An 18,343-nucleotide genomic window follows, 5' to 3' on the forward strand; every position below is an offset into this window, starting at 1 on the left:
AGTCAACGCCCCCTTTTTCCACATTACAGAAATGAAGTCTCCAGGGTTAAATAATTTGGCCAAGGCCATACCAGCCAGCAAGAGCTGAGATTCGGACCCGGGCTTCTGTCTCTGAGACCCATGCCCCTTCCAGGACATTGTCTTCCAAACAGCATCTCCACCCCAGGTGGCTCCTCTTACCTAACATTCAGCTGGCCCAGCAGCAGAGGACCCAGAGAAAGGCAGGCAGGAAGGCCCCTTTGGATTGGTGACCTGGTTTTGTCAGCATTTGAGTTAATTACATGGGTGGTGGAAGCAGTGAAACCAAGAGCAGCACTGAAGGATGAGGGCCCAAGAGGGGTCTGTTCTTCTGCAACACTCTCGAAGTTGTTCTGTGAAGAGTATGCAATGAACAGCTGACATCGGTTAGGTGACATGCTGTAGCTACAACCAGAATGGCAAGGTTCTTGGGGAGAGAACTGCTTCTTGGGACCTAAGACACAAAGAATGACAGTCTAGGTCCCCTGCACAGTGGGAAGAATTGCCCCTGTCTGACCAGCCCCACTCTGAATGGTTAGAAGATCAAGGAGCCAGAAAGCCCTTGTAAAACTTGGCCCTAATTTTTCCCAGTGCACTAAAAAAGCACCAAAATAAATGTGAAAACATCAGCTAAGATGTTATTTATTTCCCCTAGTGAATGGTGCTTCAGAGTGGAGCCTGATTAGGGTTGGGTAGCAGTTAGAGGAGGTTGGGGCAGAGCATCCAGCCATCCCAGACTTTTCTGCCAAGTACACCAGGTTGCCATCCTTTGCCCTAGAGTTCTGCCCAACAGAGACTGCTTCCAGAGACCCACCAATCTCAACTGGGTGGTCTTTGGTGCTGTTTTGGATTATTCTCCCTGCTTGCTTCCTTTCCTCTAGGTACATGAAGTATCTCTATGCCTATGAGTGTGAGAAGAAAGCCTTGAGTTCCCCAGCTGAGCTCCAGGCAGCCATTGATGGCAACCGCAGGGAGGGCCGGCGGCCCAGCTACAGCTCCTCCCTCTTCGGCTACTCACCTGCTGCTGCCACGGCTGCTGCTGCTGCTGGGGCCCCTGCCCTCCTCTCCCCACCCAAGATCCGCTTTCCCATCCTTGGGCTTGGCTCCAGCAGTGGCACCAATACCAGTAGCCCGCGGATATCCCCAGCAACCACTCTCAGGAAAGGTCAGCAGGGCTCCCGGGGGAGAAGAAAGGAAGGGACTCCAGTTGCCCTGTGTTCAGGAGTGGGGTTTTTGGGCCAGAGGGTCCATTGTGGATTGCTCCAGCTCCAGTTCCTTCGCAGGTGATGGCGCCCCAGTGACAACAGTGCCTGTGCCAAATCGCCTGGCTGTGCCCGTGACCTTGGCAAGCCAGCAGGCTGGTCCTCGGACCGCCACACTGGAGCAGCTACGGGAGCGGCTGGAGTCAGGGGAGCCTGCTGAGAAGAAGGCGTCAAGGCTGTCCGAGGAGGAACAGCGCCTAGTGCAGCAGGCCTTCCAGCGCAACTTTTTCAGCATGGCACGGCAGCTCCCCATGAAAATCAGGATCAATGGCAGGGGTGAGCCAGGCTCAGGACAGGTCTTTCCCTTCCTGTTGAGTGCCAAACCACAGCCCATTCATGCCTCCTGGGACTGGTGGGGCAGGGGTGGTGACCCGGAAAAGGCCCCTTCAGGTTCTGCCTTCCAGGCCCCCAGAAGACAGGCACTGAGCTCTCAGTTCACCAGGCTGAGGTTGTTTTCTAGGGGACCATATATTGCCTCAGGCAGTACCCTGTTCTCTAGTAAGAGGGAAAAGCAGTTATTCATAGAAGAGGAGCCAGAGGCCATCAGAGAGCTGCCACGTTTCCCCACCAGCCTTTACCCCAGCACCTCACTGGATGTAGGCAAGAGCAGGGCACCATCGGCAGATCAGAGAGGAAGATACCCCTCGTTCCTGAGGCTCAGTGAGGGACCAGGTTGTCCAGGGATGGACAGCAGGACTGCCAGTGACCCTCAGGAATATAGGGGGAAGGAGGAAATACAAGTTTGGCAGCATAATTGACATCTCTTCTCTTCCCCTTCACATTGTTCTAGTGCCCCATATTCTGTTCCCCAAGCCACACACCCCTTTTCCCATTCACACACATTCTTTCCCATTCTGGTCCTGATGCTATCTCAAAGCAAACATGAATGAGCTGTGTGGGAAGGAGCCAGGTGTGAAGGGAGCTGTACATATTCCCAGGCCGCCCCTCCCGACCCCATTCCCCTGGAGAGCAGAAGAAAACTGGGAGGTAACAAGCTCATCCAGGGCCAGGTGCCCTGCTCCTGCACAAAGCAAAGGGCTGTTAGAAAAGATGGCTCGCCAGGAAGAATTCTGAGTCTGGGGTGACCCAGGCAGAGGCCCTGTGTGCCTGCACCTGGAGCCTTCCACAAACACCAGCTGCCCAGGTGGTCATGGAGGGGCAGGTGGTAGGGGCGTAGACTCCTCTCCTTGAAGGACTCAGAGTCAAAGGAAAGAAGGGGCAAGGCGGGTCCTCAAGAGTTGGGGCTGGGTCTTGTTGATCTCTGATTTCCTGGGCCTGGTGTGGTGGAGCTTGGGGTTTGCCCATCACATGGAGAGTGCCAGTGCAGAGCTGAGGGACTGGGGTCGGCCTCGTTGCCTGCTGTGATTCCTTTTCTCTGGGAGCAGAGGAAGCTGGGGAGATGAACCGGGTTGGTGGGAAAAGCCAGCAACAGGAGTTTGGCGAGCCAGGGATCTCCTGCCATACCCTATACTCAGGAGGTTACATAGCTGCTTTCTAACAGCGTGAGTCTTTGACCAGGGTGGCCAGGCAGCATCAGAGAGGACAGCAGGAGTGCTGTGCAAGGCTTGACCAGGCCCAATGTCCCCCTGTCCCCAGCAGAAGACAGAGCAGAGACCTCGGCTGCAGCGCTGAACCTGACCACAAGCAGCATTGGGAGCATTAACATGTCAGTGGACATCGATGGCACCACCTACGCAGGTGAGGCCCTGGAGCTCTGTGGGAGGCCCACGTGGCTGCAGCCAGCCACAGGGCAGCTCCGTGGCTGCCCATGCCTCTCGCCTTCTGTCTGAACACTTCCCAGGGTGGCTTCCTTTTTCGTGGTCTCAGAGTTGCAAAGGTCAAGTGGTCCTCTGGACTGGTAGAGACTGGATTGTTAACAGGATAGGTCCCTCCCACTTTGGCAGAAATCCTTCACCTAATTCCCCCCTCCCCCATTTTTTTTTTTTTTTTTTTTTGATACAGAGTTTTGCTCCTGTCGCTCAGGCTGGAGTGCAATGGTACGATCTCGACTCACTGCAACCTCTGCCTCCTGGGTTCAAGTGATTCTCCTGCCTCAGCCTCCCGGGTAACTGGGATTATAGGCATGCGCGACCATGCCTGGCTAATTTTTGTATTTTTAGTAGAGATGGGGTTTCTCCATGTTGGTCAAGCTGGTCTCGAACTCCCAACCTCAGGTGATTTGCCCGCCTCAGCCTCCCAAGTGCTGGGCTGTGCCTGGCCACCTAACCCTTTTAGACGGGTGATTGGCTCGGTGATTGAAGAAGTCTGTATCCCACTCTCCCCAGGTCTTCTCATACACAGGTCACCTTTCTCTGACTGTAGTTCAGCTAGCTGTTCTCTTCCTTTTACAGAATGCATTTTTATTACCTTTTCTGTCATTCCTTTTCTTTAAAATAGACGGAGGACTGAGTCACAGCCAAAGGAACCCCGGTGTAGCAGAATCCGCTTACACTGTTAAGCTCTCCACCCCCCAGTCTTTTATAGTTATCTCTTTCTAAACCTAATTTGGCAATAATGTTTTGTTTGTGGGTTGATTTAGCACCTTTACAGAGTCTTTCCAAGGGTTTAACTTAGTGTTCATGACTGGGCACAGTGACTCATGCCTGTAATCCTAGCACTTTGGGAGGCTGAGGCAAGAGGATCACTTGAGGCCAGGAACTTGAGACCAGCCTGAGCAACATAGGAAAATCCCAAATCTACGAAATAAAAAAAAAAAATTAGCCGGGCATGGTGGTGCACACCTGTGGCCCCTAGCTACTTGGGAGGCTGAGGCAGAAGGATCACTTGAGCCCAGGAAGTCAAGGCTATAGCAAGTCATGATTGTACCACCGCACTCTAGCCTGGATGACAAAGCGAGACCTTGTCTCAAAAAAAAAATAGGCTGCGCTCAGTGGCTCATGCCTATAATCCCGATACTTTGGGAGGTCAAGGCGGGAGGATTACCTGAGGTTGGGAGTTTGAGGCCAGCATGACCAACATGGAGAAACTGTGTCTCTACTAAAAAATACGAAATTAGCCAGGCATGGTGGCGCATGCCTGTAATCCCAGCTACTTAGGAGGCTGAGGCAGGAGAATCGCTTGAACCTGTGAGGCTGAGGTGGTGAGCCAAGATCAAGCCATTGCACCCCAGCCTGGGCAATAAAAGCAAAACTCCGTCTCAAAAAGAAAAATAAAGAGCAACTTAGTATTCATAAAAACAGCAGTTCTTTTCCCATTTCCGTTTCATTTGTTTATGGACTAGCTTGGGAACAAGCCTAGCTGACTCTTGGTAACCTGGCCTTGGTGTTCCTCTTTGTGTACCCTGAGTACACCTGTCTCACAGCGTTTATGACATTTTAGCAAAACTACTCGGTCGACCTATCTGTCCCCCCATCAGCCCATCAGCATTCCAAGGCAGGACAGTATTTGCGTCTTCTCCCATCAGCCCCTAGCACAGTGTCTACAGTGGAGTCAGGCACAGGGCTAGTCCAGCAGTGAATACTTACTGAAAGGAGTTGGCCTGCCTCTTTGCTCTTCCTCTGCCCACACTTGCTTCTCTTCCCCTCACCGAGGTGTGCTGTTTGCCCAGAAGCCTGTGGTCCACCTCCTCGCGGGGTCTGCCCCCCAGAGCCTCGGCAGCAGCGCCAGCAGCAGCAGCAGCTCTCACTGCTCACCAAGTCCTACCTCATCCCGGGGCACCCCCAGCGCAGAGCCCTCCACCAGCTGGTCCCTCTGATGGGCAAGACCCAGCTTCCCACTTGCCACTCTCCTGCCGAGAGTAACAGAAATTGATGCACAGAATTTACCTCATCTCACGGAGCCCACGTCGACGAGCACCATTTGGCCAGACATGGAGAGTTTGGACGTGTCCGTCTGTCCAGGCTCCTTTCAGGTCCTGCTGTACTCTGGGGGCAGGGAGAGGCTAGAGGGGCAGGACAGGGCAGCGTTGTCCAATCAGGGATTGTCCTGGAGAACTGGGTGGGGGTCTGTGGGTGTCCAGCTTCCTCCAGGGTTCCCCAGCCACCTCCCAGCCCGGGGCACAGTGTATCGACAATCTGTCAGCCGACACAGGGCTGGAGGCCCTCCATTTCCCTTCCCCTTTAATTTATTTCCCTGCCCCTCCTGCCATGACTCCAGGGCCCCTCGTCTCTTCCCCTGTTTTTAAGTCCCATGTGGGGCTGCTAGGAGCCGAGAGCATGCCTTCATGCACTTCTCTGCTGAGCATGGGATGGGGCCCTCTCAGCCCATCTTGCCTACTGTTAGGTTCCTGGGGTGTGGGTCCCTCAAACTCAAGTCTTGAATCAGTCCTCAGGGCCCCAGATCCCCCTTTAATGGTCCCAAGGAAGAGACCGTAAGAGCAGTTTGGGGCCAGGGCCCACGGGGCACCTGCTGATGGGAAGGCAGAGGCTCAGTGCTGCCCAGCCCTGGCACCTACTTAATACGGGCCCTTCTCTGACCCCCAAAACCTCCTGTTCCCCATTTGCCCTTGTTAGCCCGCTCTCCCAAGAATAGCCCACTTCTCCCCTCCCCAGCCCCCTTCCATTTCTCATGGGGCCATCTCGGCCTCACCATCCCCACACGTGCCGATGTCAGGTTCATTGAAATACCTCAGATTTGTAATTATTGACGTTTGAGTCTTCAGGAAGTATTTGCATCTCTGAAATCTTTTTTATGTGTTTTGCTGACTTGTTTTTTTTTTATTTTAAAATTTTTATTGTTGTAGCACCAAAGAAATGAAAACAGATCACCCCAAAGCCAAGCAAATGATTGGGTACTCCGGCCCCTCCAGCTCTTCTCTCAAGCCCAGTGAGGAGGCCAGGGGGAGGCAGGCAGGGAAGACGACTCAGGGATCGTGGGGCGGGGAGGTGGAGTCGAGAGGCCTGCTCTCAGGCCGGTTGGGCCCTGGAACCGCACCAGTTCTGAAGACAGTCCATTTTCTGCCACACCCCCACCCCTAGCTGACCAGGGAGGCAGCAGAACACCTCCCCGTCACTCAGCATTCCCAGCTTAGGGCACCAGCAGGCTGGGGTCCTCGCTGGCCTTACTGGAGGTTGAGCCGCCCCAGCTATGAGGAGATGCCAAGAACTCCACTGCTCCTGGACCCCGGGGGCGGGGGGAGCAGGTGGCTCCTGTGCTGTCAAGAAAAGGTGGTTCTTGAGTGTGGCTCACCCCAGTCGAAGAAGCCCTGGAGTATTGAGCGGAACACCACCGCTGTGACATGGGGTGGAGACGGTGGGAGACACTGTGCGTGACGTGGGTGTGTGGCAGCACGGCTAGCATTCAGTCCTGTGTAGGAGAGGAAAGGGAATCAAAAGCTTGAGCACAAATAGATACCTCAGCCTGAGAAGCTGCAGCTCTGCTCACCCATCTCCTCTCCCCCAGCCCTCCACACACACTCCAGCTCCCACACTCACTCACACACCCCATCTCCGGGGGGCTGACCTCGTCTGGCCTCAGCCTGCAGGGTGAGGGCAGAGAAGGGCATCTGGGATCTGGTGCCATTGAGGAGCCCAGTTAGCTGGCATTGGGCCCACTTGAAGGTGTCTCAGACATTTGGCCAGTGTGTCTTTCTCAGGGGTTTGGTCACGAAGGATGGACTCTTCCCACCCAGAGGATGCAGGGACAGTACGCTGTGTTTTTCCGATCATTGGATCCTCTCCCTTTCCCCCAGCCGCTCACCTGGCTGCACCCTCAGAGCGAACCCTCACTGCCCTCAAAGACAGCATCCGGGTCTCAGCCAGAGCCCGATGGGGGGTGCCAGCAGGTGTCCCCAGAAGTGGGGCCTTGGCCCAAGCAGAGCTTTCCCTGAAGGTGCAGTCAGCCAGGGCAGCTGTGTTCCCTCCCTGCTCCCCATCTTATGTGTATTTTAACCAGGAAAAGTGTGATAGCACATGGGTAGCCTAGGCAGTGAATAAATACCTCAGATGTCCTCCTGCAACAAGTGTCTGTATATGTTGTGGTTATTTTTATCTTACATGTTCTTGAATGTTTATATTTCAATAAACCTCTACCTCTTCGCACAAGCAGGTCTCTCTCAGTTGCTTTGGGTGGCCCTTCCACTGGACAGTACTGGGGAGAGCTGAGCTGCCGAGTGAAAGGGGCTGAGTGAACTACTCCTCACCCCTGATCTCTCCTGAACCTTCTCCCCTTTCCCACCCCTCTTCAGAGGGAAGGCTCACTGAGCTTACTCTCAGCTTCCCTTCTGTGTTAGCAGGGTTCTCTGGCATTACCACATCACCAGACCGATTCCAGTGATGTCACATCTATCCCAGCAGGCACAGGGCCAGCAGGTCACCTTGATTCTGCAAGCCCCTGTTAAGCTCCTGCTGGGTCAGACACTAAGGGAAAAGCCACAGGGTTATCTAGACTGAGACGGATTCTTTAGAATACAGCCTGCCTGGGGCTGTACAGTGGCTACCACTGGTGGGCAGATAGAAGCTGGAGCAGCCACAGAACTTCTGGAAGGCTTCCCAGAGGTGGCAGTGTTAAAGCTGGAAGAGTCAGAGTTTGCACTGGAGAGGAGCATTCCCTGCAAAGGAATACATACATACATACATACAAATACATAGGGAAATACAGTGGCATCAAAGGACCTGGCACTGGGGAACTGTGGCTTGTGCCTTGGGTCAGTGGGTGAAGGGGAGGGGAATTGGGAAAAAGTGAAGCTGGGGCCAACATGGGTCCCAGGCTAATGGATTGAGGGGCCATCCTCTGAGACTTAGGATGTATTTTCACCAGGGCATGGGCTTAGAAGCTTTTCTAGAAGGGTGATGTGAAGCCAGGTGACACGCTGGGCGTGGAACCCTGGGGCACTGCCAGTGGAGCTCAAGCCTAGACCCTAGAGCCTTTTCTCTATCATGATGCATACTCCTCAGCATACCCTGAAAACACGCAGAGAGGCAGGCCCTGGGGGGGACTGGGAATTGCCTCTGCCATCCGTGACAGCATACTGTACCTGTCTATGTAACCACGTGAAGTCAGGCTAGCAGGGATCCTTATCTGGTATTTTTTACTTTTTGTATATGTGTATACATATGCACACACACATACGGGGTTTTTTTGTTGGTTTTTTAGACAGGGTCTCACTGTGTCACACAGGCTGGAGTGCAGTGGCACAATCAGCTCACTGCAGCCTCAAACTGGACCCAGGTGATGATCCACCCCCTCCAGCCTCCCAGATAGCTAGGACTACAGGTTCATGCCACCATGCCTGGCTAGTTTTTTTTTTTTTTTTTTTTTAAGTTTTTGTAGAGACGAGGTCTTGCCGTGTTGCCCAAGCTGGTCTTGAACTCCTGGGCTGAAATGATCCTCTGCTTCAGGCGTCCCACAATGGGATTACAGGCATGAGCCACTGCATCTAGCCTCTGGCATTTTGAAATGCTAGAAAAAGAGGGTCAGTCTTGAGAGTCCATTACTGATTAATCTTGTGGGGAAAAAAATGACTGATACTTTAGCACTTTACTGGTAACCACTCATTCGTATCACACCTCACAACTTCCTGGCCACATGGAAATTTAAAAGACCCATCTAGGAGGGAGCTGAGTGATGACGGGCAGAACCAGGCCCAGAGGCACTTGAGATGGAAACAACATATGGTGGCTGGTGGGGAGGGGGGGCTTGCAGGGATCCTGGGAGAGTTCTGGAAGAAGTGGCATCTGAAAGAAATGGTGATGAATCCAGGGAGAACAGGGCACCAGGCCACTGCAATTCCATTCCATTTCAAATTAATAAAATATTGAAGAATATCTTGACCTTAAGAATTTCTCAGCTGGGCGTGGTGGCTCACGCCTGTAATCCCAGCACTTTGGGAGGCCGAGGTGGGCAAATCACAAGGTCGGGTGATTGAGACCAGCGTGGCCAACTTGGTGAAACTGTCTCTACTAAAAAATACAAAAATTAGCTGGGCGTGGTGGTGCGTGCCTGTAGTCCCAGCTACTCAGGAGACTGAGGCAGGAGAATTGCTTGAACCTGAGAGGCCGAGGTTGCAGTGAGCCGAGATTGCACCACTGCACTCCAGCCTGGTGCCTGGCAACAGAGCGAGACTCCAGCTCAAAAAGAAAAAAAAAATTTCTCAAGCTAGACCCTTCAAAAAAGCTCAAGTGGCCAGGCACGGTGGCTCATTCCTGTAATCCCAGCACTTTAGGAGGCCGACGAGAGAGGGTCACTTGATGGGTCTGAGACCAGCCCTGGCAACATAGTGAGACCCTCCTGTCTACAAAACAAAATTTAAAGTCAGCCAGACATGCTGGTGTGCACCCAGCCCATAATGATTTCTTTCTGATGCTTATTAATCTTTAAGACAAAAGCAGAAAGAAAGAGTTAGGGAGAGGGGGCTAAGTCACAAATAGATGTTTCATCTAAAAGAAAACACAGATGGCTTTCGTCACTGTGATCAGGGAAATGCTGAAGAATCCACCTCCCACTACTGGACTGACACAAACTTAAACGTCATAGAGTACCAGGTCCTGGCAAGGATGAGGAGCAGCAGGAACTCTCACACACTCTTGGACTAACCAGTTTGGAAACCACTTTGGCATTACCTACTAAAGCTGATCGTGCACTTGTCCCTAGGGCCCTGTAATTTCACTCCTACGTTTGTCACCCAGGAGATGGACAGGAAAGTTCACACAGCACTGATGGCTTCGTAATAAGTTGGCTGTGAAACTAGCAATTGAACCTGGTGTGGCGAGGTCCCACAGCGCGAGTGGAGGAGCTGGGGCTGTAGTTGAGTATCTGCAGAGCCCAGAGCTTGTGCCCTGAACACAAATGCTAAGCACTCTATACACGCCTCCTACAGCTCTATGAGGCAATTTTTTTCCTTTAACATTATTTATTATAAAATTACAGAGCCGGGCGCGGTGGCTCACACCTGTAATCGCAGCACTTTGGGAGACTGAGGCAGGCAGATCAACTGAGGTAGGGAATTCAAGACCAACCAGGCCAACATGACGAAACCCTGTCTACTAAAAGTACAAAAATTAGCTAATGGGACGTGGTGGCTCACACCAGTAATCCCAGCCACTAGGGAGGCTGAGGCACGAGAATCGCTTGAACCTGGGAGGTGGAGGTTGCAGTGAGCCGAGTTCATGCCATGGCACTCCAGCTTGGGTGACAGAGCAAGACTTTGTCTTAAAAAAAAAATTATCCAGCCAAACTAAGCTTCGCAAGTACTCAGAGATTTCATCACCACCAGGCCTGCTTTACGAGAGCTCCTGAAAGAGGCACTAAACATAGAAAGGAACAACCAGTACCAGCCACTCCAAAAACATACCAAATGGTAAAGAGCATCAACACAAGGAAGAAACTGCATCAACTTATGGGCAAAACAACCAGCTAGCATCAAAATGGCAGTATCAAATTCACACATAACAATATTAACCCTAAATGTAAATGGGCTAAATGCTCCAATCAAAAGACACAGACTGGCAAATTGGATAAAAAGCCAAAACCCATTGGTGTGCTGTATCCAGGAAACCCATCTCACATGCAAGGATACACAAAGGCTCAAAATAAAGGGATGGAGGAAGATTTACCAAGCAAATGGAGAGCAAAAAAAAAGCAGGAGTTGCAATTCTCGTCTCTGATAAAATAGACTTTAAACCAACAAAGATCGAAAGAGACAAAGACAGACATTACATAACAGTAAAAGGATCAATGCAACAAGAAGAGCTAACGATCCTAAATATATATGGACCCAATACAGGAGCACCCAGATATATAAAGCAAGTTCTTAACGACCTACAAAGAGACTTGGACTCCCACACAATAATAGTGGGAGACTTTAACACCCCATTGTCAATATTAGATCAATGAGACAGAAAATTAACAAGGATATCAAGGACTTGAACTCAGACATGGACCAAGCAAACCTGATAGACATTTACAGAACTCTCCACCCCAAATCCACAGAATACACATTCTTCTCAGCACCACATCACACCTACTCTAAAATTGACCACATAATTGGAAGTAAAGCACTGCTCAGGAAATGCAAAAGAACAGAAATCATAACAGTCTCTCAGACCACAGTGCAATCAAGTTAGAACTCCGAATTCAGAAACTAACTCAGAACCGCACAGCTTCATGGAAACTGAACAACTGACTCTTGAATGTTGACTGGATAAACCAAGAAATGAAGGCAGAAATAAAGATGTTCTTCGAAAACAACGAGAATGAAGACACAACATACCAGAATCTCTGGGACACATTTAAAGCAGTCTCTAGAGGAAAGTATATAGCAATAAATGCCCACATGAGAAGCAAGGAGAGATCTAAAATTGACACCCTATCATCAAAATTGAAAGAGCTAGAGGAGCAAGATAAAAAAACTCAAAACCTAGCAGAAGACAAGAAATAACTAAGAGCAGAACTGAAGGAGATAGAGACACAAAAAGCCCTTCAAAAAAATCAATAAATCCAGGAGCTGGTTTTTCGAAAAGATCAACAAAATAGAGAGACCACTAGCCAGATTAATAAAAAAGAAAAGAGAATAATCAAATAGATGCAATAAGACGATAAAGGAGATATCACCACAGATTCCACAGAAATTCAAACCATCATCAGAGATTATTACAAACAACTCTATGCACATAAACTAGTAAACCTGGAAGAAATGGATAAATTCCTGGACACTTGCCTCCTCCCAAGCCTAAACCAAGAAGAAGTCGAAACCCTGAATAGACCAATAACAAGGTCTGAAGTTGAGGCAGCAATTAAGAGCCTACCACCCAAAAAAGCCCAGGTCCAGAGGGATTCACAGCCGAATTCTACCAGACATACAAAGAGGAGCTGATACCATTTCTTCTAAAACTATTCCAAATAATCCAAAAAGAGGGAATCCTTCCCAAATCATTTTATGAGACCAACATCATCCTGATACCAAAACCCGGCAGAGACTCAGCAAGAAAAGAAAACTTCAGGCCAATATCCATGATGAACATAGATGCAAAAATCTTCAATAAAATACTGGCAAGCTGATTGCAACAGCACATCCGAAAGCTTATCCATCACAATCAAGTAGTCTTCATGCAGGGGATGCAAGGCTGGTTCAACATATGCAAGTCTATAAACATAATTCACCACATAAACAGAACCAAAGACAAAAACCATATGATTATCTCAATTGATGCAGAGAAAGCCTTTGACAAAATTCAACAGCCCTTCATGCTACAAACCCTCAATAAACTAGGTATTGACGGAATGTATCTCAAAATAACAAAAGCTATTTACGACAAACCAACAGCCAATATCATACTGAATGGGCAAAAACTGGAAGCTTTCCCTTTGAAATCTGGCACTAGACAAGGATGCCCTTTCTCACCACTCTTATTCAATATAGTACTGGAAGTTCTAACCAGAGCAATCGGGCAAGAAAAAGAAATGAAGGGTATTCAATTAGGAAAGGAGGAAGTCAAATTGTCTCTATTTGCAGACGACATGATTGTATATCTAAAAGACCCCATCATCTCAGCCCGAAATCTCCTGAAACTGATAAGCAACTTCAGCAAAGTCTTGGGATAAAAAATCAATGTGCAAAAATCACAAGCATTCCTATACACCAATAACAGACTTACAGAGAGCCAAATCAAGAACGAACTGCCATTCACCATTGCTACAAAGAGAACAAAATACCTAGGAATAAAACTAACAAGGAACGAACATAAAGGACCTCTTCAAGGAGAACTACAAACCACTGCTCAACGAAATAAGAGAGGACACAAACAGATGGAGAAACATTCCATGTTCATCATTAGGAAGAATCAATATCGTGAAAATGGCCATATTGCCCAAAGTAATTTACAGATTCAACGCTATCCCCATCAAGCTACCAACGACCTTCTTCACAGAACTGGAAAAAAACACCTTAAACTTCATATGGAACCAAAGAGAGCCCGCATAGCCAAGTCAATTCTAAGCAAAAAGAACAAAGCAGGAGGCAGCACACTAAAGAACAAAGCAGAAGGCATCACACTACCGAACTTCAAACTATACTACAAGGCTACAGTAATCAAAACAGCATGGTACTGGTACCAAAACAGAGATATAGACCAATGGAACAGAACAGAGGCCTCGGAGGCAACACAACATATCTACAACCATCTGATCTTTGACAAACCTGACAAAAACAAGCAATGAAGAAAAGATTCCCTGTTTAATAAATGGTGTTGGGAAAACTGGCTAGCCATGTGCAGAAAGCAGATGGCTTTCTGACACCTTACACTAAAATTAACTCCAGATGGATTAAAGACTTAAACAGAAGACAACACCATAAAAACCCTAAAAGAAAATCTAGACAAAACCATTCGGGACATAGGCATAGGCAAGGACTTCATGACCAAAACACCAAAAGCACTGGCAACAAAAGCCAAAATAGACAAATGGGACCTAATCAAACTCCACAGCTTCTGCACGGCAAAAGAAAGTCATTAGAGTGAACTGGCAACCAACAGAATAGGAAAAAATTTTTGCAGTCTACCCATCTGACAAAGGGCCCATATCCAGAATTTACAAAGAAGTCAAACAGATTTACAAGAAAAAAACAAACAAGCCCATTCAAAAGTGGGCAAAGGATATGAACAGACACCTTACAAAGGAAGACATACATGATGCCAACAAACATGAAAAAATGCTCATCATCACTGGTCATTAGAGAAGTGCAAATCAAAACTACATTGAGATACCATCTCACGCCAGTTAGAATGGTGATCATTAAAAAATCTGGAGACAACAGATGCTGGAGAGGATGTGGAGAAATAGGAACACTTTTACACTGTTGGTGGGAGTGTAAATTAGTTCAACCATTGTGGAAGACAGTGTGGTGATTCCTCAAGGACCTAGAAATAGAAATTCCATTTGACCCAGCAATATCCTTTGGATATATACCCAGTAATAATTTGGATATATTACTGGGTATATATCCAAAGGATTATAAATCGTTCTACTATTAAGGACACATGCACAGGAATGTTCATTGCAGCACAGTTTACAATAGCAAAGACCTGGAACCAACCCAAATGCCCATCGATGATAGACTGGACAGGGAAAATGTGGCACATGTATACCATGGAATAGTATACAGTCATCAAAAACGATGAGTTCGTGTCCTTTGTTGGGACATGGATGAACCAGGAAACCATCATTCTCAGCAAACTGACACATGAACAGAAAATCAAACACCACATGTTCTCACTCATAGGCAGGTGTTGAACAATGAGAACACACGGACACAGGGAGGGAAGCATCACACACTGGGGTCTGTTGGGGGGAAATAGGAGAGGGACAGCGGGGGGGTTGGGAGTTGGGGAAAGATAGCATGGGGAGAAATGCCAGATATAGGTGAAGGGGAGGAAGGCAGCAAATCACACTGCCATATGTGTACCTATGCAACTATCTTGCATCTTCCTCACATGTACCCCAAAACCTAAACTGCAATAAAATAAATAAATAAATAAATAAATTATAGGGACGAGGTCTCACCATGTTGTCCCGGCTGGTCTCCAACTCTTGGGCTCAAGAGATCCTCTCATCTCAGCCTCTCAAAATTCTGGGATTACAGGCGTGAAACACCGCGCCTGTCCAAGGCAGGGCTGGGATGGGACTCCAAAGCGGGTGTCCTTAACTTCTCCCCCAAGTCCTCCCCTTCAGGGAGGGGAAGGCACCAGAGGAAGGCAGAGGATCTAAGGGCGGTTGTCCTCAGGTCTCTACTACGCTAAGCTGCGCTCAGCCGGGGATCCCGGAGCGGCCTCCGGAAGCTCCTGGAAAAGCTTGCCCGGCGGCAAGCGACAGGGCCCCACGCCATTGGCCAGGATGGAGTCACGTGCCCCACCAGAGCCAATGGGAGCGAGGGGGCAGGTGGCCGGGAATGACCTTGGACTGCCTGCGCGGCGCTGAGGGAGACCCGCTGTCGGCTGCGCCCCTGCAGCGGCTTGGGGCCCCCTCTGTCTGGGTCTCTGCGAAACGGAGTGGAGGATCTTATGGAAGAGAAGGTTTGGAATCACCGTTGGAGGGAAGAGGAGAAGGAAGCAAGCCGGAGTGGCGGGAACAGGAAGGGACTAGGGATAGAAGCCGGCCTTGGAGACAGTGAGGCACGAACCCCGGCAACCCGGGGACAGATGAGGGGCCCCGATCTCCTCACTGGGCGGGGTGGGCAGGGAAACGAGCAGGAACTGGAGCTAGGGCGAGGACTGCGGGCTGCGGGCTGCGGAGACCAGTGCATAACCGGCCTCAGGGAGGGGCTTCCAGGAGGACAGGGGTCTCCTTTGGAGCAGCACTGATGTTGTTTGCTCAGCAAGGGCTCTTTGTACGAAGTAACCGAAGCCAGTCAGGCCAATGGCGGCAGAGAGGAGAGATTTATTCTTGGATCCAGGGTGTGCGGAGGAGCCCAAGGGCAGCTGGACCCTGTGCCGGGTCAGGAAGGGCCCGGAACCCGGGAAGCTCTGCCCGCGGAGGGTATTCCTCTCCCTCCGACGACTACCTCAAAGCTCAAGTTTATCAGCTCCACACATGAGGCCGCCCTGGGCTGAACTAAAGTCTCACCGTTCCAATTCCAGTTTCTGGGAATTGTCAGCTCCATTTAATCTCATTGAAGTCCAGCTTATGCCACGAGGTGAAAAACAGGACAGCTGACAGTTCCCAAGTTTTCTGTGTCCAGTCTTCGGCCCCGGAGGGACTCTTCTGCTCCAAGTCCTGTGATCCCACTGGTCCTGGGGGCCCACTGGTCCAGTATGGCTCGGTACCCAGCCCTGGATTCCAGCTGAAGCTGGAAGGAGTGGTCATGAAGAACTCAGCATGAACACAGATGGGCACGAATTCCCAGAGATGTCGTGTCCCTCCACGGTACCAAAGAGCCCTCCTCTGAGAAACTGCTTCAGTGAAGGCGCAGATGGAGGGAGGGGTCGGCAACAGAGCTGAGAAGGGTTCCAGGGGCACATGGCTTAGCCAGAGGAAGCTGGCTGGGGAGGAGCGTTGAGAAGAATGGCCAGATGACCTCGAGGGTGTTACCAAGCCTCAGCCCACCTTGCCTGTAGCTCCTGAGCATGGTCACACTAACAAGCTCAGAACAGCTGAGAAACCACGTTTCCGGGACAGATTAGGGGCCCAGGGGGCTTAGCTGCTGGTTTGCTGTGTGACCTATGACAGATTCTCTGGGCAGTTTGTCTGTGAAATGGAGACTGTAGTGTGATCGAAAGTACGAATGAATGAAAACTCACTTTGAAATGTCTAAACCCAGTGCCTAAGGCCTTCCCTGGCAAGACAGAGGGTCCATGGTGGCACTGTGCAATGGCATTAGGGCAGTAATTGGGCCAACCAGGCTTACAGCCCTGCAGCACCTCCTCTGGTGCTGGGCACTGGATGCCCAGCTCTACTCCTAGCCTAGGGTCCCCTGGGAAAGTGCCAGGTCATCTCATCCACCAAGAGCGGTATTGGCAACATTGTGCCAACACGGACATTTCCAGCCTGTGGCAGACAGGGGACAAGGAGTGGTTTCTGCCAGGGAGGCCTCTGACTGCAGTTGCCTGTAACAGCCTCCTGCTTCAGGCCTCATAGAAACCCTGGCCTTGGGGGCTGAAGGCACAGCCAAAGGGGCCTCCCCTCTTCCCAAGTCCTTGCCCACCTGTGGTTGCCTAAGGCCTCTTTTTTTTTTTTTTTATTTCCTGAGACAGTCTGACTATAGCCCAGGCTGGAGGGCAGTGGTGCAATCTTGGCTCACTGCAACCTCCACCTCCTGGGTTCAAGCAATTCTCCTGCCTCAGCCTCCTGAGTAGCTTGGATTATAGGCATGTGCCATCACCCCCAGCTAATTTTGTATTTTGTGTGTGTGTGGAGACAGAGGTTCGCCATATTGGCCAGGCTGGTCTCTAACTCCTGGCCTCAAGTGATCCACCTGCCTCAGCCTTCCAAAGTGCTGGGATTACAGGCATGAGCCACCATTCCTGACTCCCTGAGGCCTCTCAATCCAGCCTCTTGATGCCAGGACCCCTCAGCTCACGGGCGGGGGTGCAGGGCCTGACCTCAATCCCTTGTGCTGCAGAGTGAGGCTGTGAATGTGTCCCCTGCTGGCTCTGGACACAGACTCCACACTGCCTGAGAACTGCCCCTGGCTTCCAACTTTTCTCAGATGCACTTCTTTTGGCTCCAGGGTTGTGTCTGGGATCTGGGGGCTGAGGAGACAGAGACTCATACCATGGGGGGCAGAGAGGCAGCGCAGGGGGTAGCTTCAGTTCTGTCCAGGGAGAGGGAGGCCGGCTCAGGAATCCATTTAAAACTAGCAAAAGCCCAAGCTGGAAGGGCCTTTCCAGGCTTCTGTTTCCCCTCTACAACCTGCACACAAGAAGGCCAAGGGACAGAAAGGAACTGTACAGAGGTCACTCCCCACCCCAGCTAGAGGGACCCCATATGCAACCTGCAGGGGCCGCGAGGTAGAGGTGGCTGGAGGCTCCTCTCCGGTCCTCCTGGTGCTGGAGTCCTTGGTGCTCAGAGCTGCTGCAGCTCCTGCTCCCCCAGGACACAATTCTCAGCTGATGGTCAGAACTCTTAGGGTCTCCCGGACCCCATCGACAGCTCTGATGCTCTTTACAGAAGTCTCCAAAAAGCAGCTGAGGCAAAGGACAGCATCCCCCACCCCATCAGGCTCCTTATTGCAGGAGCTCAAAGATGATGACCTCGGTAAGAATGAAACAGCATTTAAACACAAGCAAGTAGCTGTCGCCAGCCTGGGAAGGTGCTGTACAGTCTGTCACTGGCCGCTCCACGTTATATCAAACTATTTCCTGAATATCACAAAAAGTACAAACAAAGCCTTGTGGATTGAACATTGCATAAGATAGACTTTGGGACTAAAGCCTGTATGCAGCCGCCCCTAAGCACTCATACATGGTTTTGTGACTTTGGTACTGACTCAGCCAATCTGGACCCCAGATACAGAGGAAACAGGAGGATGGAGAAAACAGGCCCGGTCCCCGGTGCATTGTGTCCCATGCCATCATGCCATACTCACATCAGTCCCATGTCCTAGGTATTGTCCGTGTTCCCATTTTACAGAGGATACTGAGGCTTAGTGAAGCCAAGACTTGCTCATGCTGGCC

General features: G+C 50.4%; 1 protein-coding gene and 1 long non-coding RNA gene across 7 annotated transcripts in view; one reads left to right on the top strand and one right to left on the bottom strand.

The window, feature by feature from the left end:
* Window positions 1-7,282, top strand: part of ARID3B (AT-rich interaction domain 3B) — a 61,475-nt gene extending 54,193 nt beyond the window's left edge. The window contains exons 6-9 of one of the 6 annotated variants that reach the window (XM_035259229.3): window positions 900-1,183; window positions 1,302-1,556; window positions 2,799-2,978; window positions 4,832-7,282. In XM_035259229.3, coding sequence (XP_035115120.3) covers window positions 900-1,183; window positions 1,302-1,556; window positions 2,799-2,978; window positions 4,832-4,995 — 883 coding nt within the window. In that variant the 3' untranslated portion in view covers window positions 4,996-7,282. Of the gene's footprint in view, window positions 1-899; window positions 1,184-1,301; window positions 1,557-2,798; window positions 2,979-3,677; window positions 3,998-4,831 lie in introns of those variants that run through there. The other 5 variants (XM_002753327.6, XM_009005244.4, XM_078333657.1 and 2 more) reach the window with 5 other exon arrangements.
* On the bottom strand, window positions 5,949-15,005 carry LOC103795572 (uncharacterized). The gene is made up of 2 exons (XR_623160.5): window positions 14,736-15,005; window positions 5,949-6,545 (listed from the first exon to the last, which is right to left on the bottom strand). It is a non-coding gene; the product is annotated as an uncharacterized LOC103795572 (long non-coding RNA).
* Between the last annotated feature and the right edge of the window lie 3,338 nt (window positions 15,006-18,343).

This window comes from Callithrix jacchus, chromosome 8, assembly GCF_049354715.1.
Source record: "Callithrix jacchus isolate 240 chromosome 8, calJac240_pri, whole genome shotgun sequence".
NCBI lineage: Eukaryota > Metazoa > Chordata > Mammalia > Primates > Cebidae > Callithrix > Callithrix jacchus.